This window comes from Eurypyga helias, unplaced genomic scaffold (genome assembly GCF_000690775.1).
Source record: "Eurypyga helias isolate BGI_N326 unplaced genomic scaffold, ASM69077v1 Scaffold50653, whole genome shotgun sequence".
Lineage (NCBI taxonomy): Eukaryota > Metazoa > Chordata > Aves > Eurypygiformes > Eurypygidae > Eurypyga > Eurypyga helias.
In genome coordinates, this window is record NW_010240304.1 from 1 (window position 1) to 3386 (window position 3386).

The window sequence follows — 3386 nt, forward strand, 5'->3', positions numbered from 1 at the left end:
CACAGCCTGCCCGCCGCTACGGGGCACGTCAGGCCGTGCCCGGCTCAGCTCGGCGCTGGAGCCAACCCCCTGCTCCCCGGACACAACCGCCTCTGCCCAGGCAGCCGAACTACCCTGGGAAATAACGTGCTGTGCTCACCTGAAGGTATGCATGGGTTCTGGGGAAGCTCCACGGCCTCCAGACCTAACTCTTGACTCTCCACGGAGCTTCCCAAAAACCTGTGCACACCTGGACCGCCACAACGCAAACCCCGCCACAGACCGTGAGCGCAAGGGCTCGCCTTTGGCCCTGCCAGGAAGTCACCAGTCACAGACGGAGGCAAAACCAGGGGGTCCCTGGAAAACGATGTCACCTAACTCACCTCCTGATGAGCACAACCTTCTAGTTCCCAGGGTAGTCTTCAGGCAGCCTCCACCTGAATATTAGTTGATGTTCTGAGGCAAGCCAAGGTTTGGGGAAGGAACAGCCTTGCCAGGTATACGGATACACAACACAGAAAATCAAAATTTGGTTTGATATCCTGATTAAAGGGCTGCTGAGCTTGTATCACTCGTGTTACAAACCACGTAAGGAAGCTCAGTAGCACTGGTGCCAAATACACTGCCAAAAATGCGTTGTACTGAAAAGTTCATACTGACAACACCGCTTTTTCCCACATTGAAGCATCTTCACAGAGAGGGTGGTGAGGCACTGGAACAGGTTGCCCAGAGATGTTGTGGATGCCCCATCCCTGGAAGTGTCCAAGGTCAGGCTGGATGAGGCTTTGAGCAACCAGGTCTAGTGGAAGGTGTCCCTGCCCATGGCAGGGGGGTTGGAACTAGATGATCTTTAAGGTCCCTTCCAACCCAAACCATTCTACGATTCTATGATCTGATTCCTATTAAAATGTCCCTCTGAGACGAAACTCCAGTGACCAACACCTTTTTGCTCCCTATACTGAGGCACAGTGTTACATCAAAGAAAGCACAAGCCAACCCACTGCACAAGGTGTCTGAGCAACAGCTTTTCCAAGGCCCCACAGCAACATCTCCAAACCAAAGTCTCTTCCCTTTGGTTCTTTGAAACCTACCCCACAACTTTTAATTGCCTGCACGACACCCAGCCCCAGTGCCAGAGCCGGTCTAGCTGACACACAAAACGAGCGCGTTAAGGGGTGAAACAAGGCGAGACCGTACCATCTGACTTTGGAGCCATTCGACCAGAGCTTCCGCCGTCGAGTTCGGGATCTGGCAGCGCAGCCCCTCTCTCTCGTCCGCCTCCATCATCTCCAGCAAGCTCCGCAAGTCCTCCACCAAGTGCAGCGCCCGCAGACCCCCCATGAAGGGGGAGGTGGGGGACTGGCAGTCAAAGATGCCGTTGGAGTACTCCAGCGCCTTCGAACCTGGAGGGAGCAAAATCGCCCAGGGTCAGGCATGAGGCAGGCAGGGCAGACACACAGCAGGGCAGACACACAACGGTGTCCAGAGGAAACCGTGCTCTGCGTTTTTCATGTAGGAATATGTTACACTGCTCCAAGGCACTGGGATTTTTTTTTAAAGAATAAAGAAATACATAAAGCTAAAAAAATAAGACCCAACCACTTCTACACAAGAATAAATTTTAAATCCAACCGTTTGACATGGTAGCACTGACATTTGCATATTAATAAAAAGAAAAATCTCCTATTTGCATAAACTCACAGTACGTATACTTGACCTACATTAAAAGTTGCTACATATTAAGTAAGGAGGAAAACTATGGATTCAGGATGAAGGTTGACTTAAGTCAACCTAGCTAATTCTAACTATAATTTCCGCACACTGATTTCTGACCTTAATACCGTAATGCCTCAGCACAATGAGACGTGTTCACGGCAGAGCATCATTCATACTGTCAACTTTGGGAAACTGCAGTCATATGCCATATGTGCACGTCCATGAACCTTCATTCATCTCACCTGGCAAGCCACAAAAATGCAAGTATTCTGCTAATTCCCTTGGGAAAAAATAGGGGAAAACAAAGCCCCCCACAGCATAGGAGTTGATATCCCTTTGTTACATTACTTTATAGTCTGTTCAGACACATGGGTAAATGAGGTCTGTGGTGACTTAAAACATCCCAACATCACATGTTATTTTTATAATAATAACCTCATCCTGCCATAACCAACTTAGGCTCTTGGAAACACAGTCACATGATCGGATCCAAATACTAGTATCTACTTAGGGAAATTACTAAAGGCACAGCTTATATGCATTTTTAGAGACCATTATGATCGAACTGGATACACTTCACATGTGTTCCTGCAATGTGTCCTTAATATCATTAGGAAAACTGCAGAGAAAAGTCATCATTCAACCAAAGCACACATGGTATGATTGTTTTTTTCCCTACGGGAAATTATTTTAAGTGGAACTATTAAAGACTTTATAACTGTGTTGCTATCCTTGCAGAATATTTTCTCAGTTTGGGTAGCTGCCTTGCATAGCTCTGCTGGAATTAAACTATTAACTTCTTTGTTGCTTTGCTCCTGTGTTGTGTACTTATATTAGTTTCCAACTCACTAGACTCAACTCAAAAGCAGAGGTTGTACATTTTGCAACGCTTCTCCTTGGTCCATTTACAATTTTACAGGTACTTATATAAAAAAAAAAAATTAAATGTTCAGGGCAGATCCAAACCAAATGTTTGGCCTCAAAGCATCCCAATTTTGAAAAATGGGGAAAAAAAAATGTTTTAACTCTCCAGAGCTGAAAGAAGCTCACAGTAGCAGGTGTTAGGCAAACTTATTCTCCATGCCTTGCAGCAGCTCTTTATCCTGGTTTGAAACACGCCTTGTCCTTGGCTTCCAGCTGTGTGCACCAGCTGAACCACATCACTAAGCCACTTTGAGCAGCATTTTGATAAAGGGTGGGAGAATAACTACAACCCATTTAGCTGTGTCTGTGTGGGAGAGTCTGTGCAATCCCTCCAGTCCATTGATGCGTAATCTCTAAACTACAGTGGAAGACACCAAAGAGTTACCAGCACATTCCCTTCTCAGCCTGAAACTCTGCCCTCCAGGTATGAGAAAGGAGGATGGAAACAGGTAAATGAACAAGCTGCCCCAAGTGTTTACCTGCTATAATGCCATCCATCTGCTCCAGAGCCGCAGCGAGCATGTCACTTGCATCACTCATCATCTTCTCTCTTCTCGGGAACGATCACCAGCTACACCATAAGGAGCTACACCGATAGCGTGAGTTGGATCCAGAGCCTCAGGTCTGCAATTTAATCTGCAAAAAAGAATTTCATTTCACTGCTTGTTCTCCGATTTCAACCACCACCATTGCTGGACCAGCAGGAAGCCTGGGGCCATCTGCTGACCAAAACAACACTTGGAGGTGTTCACCATCAGGCACGAACT

General features: G+C 46.8%; 1 protein-coding gene across 1 annotated transcript; it reads right to left on the reverse strand.

Annotated features, from left to right (window-relative positions):
* Positions 1 to 1176: 1176 nt before the first annotated feature.
* LOC104507183 (liprin-beta-1-like) lies at positions 1177 to 3162 on the reverse strand (the record flags this gene model as incomplete). Its single annotated transcript, XM_010148387.1, has 2 exons — positions 3099 to 3162; positions 1177 to 1382 (listed from the first exon to the last, which is right to left on the reverse strand). Coding segments are annotated over exons 1-2 (270 nt in total), but the record flags the coding sequence as incomplete, so codon positions are not given.
* Positions 3163 to 3386: the final 224 nt, after the last annotated feature.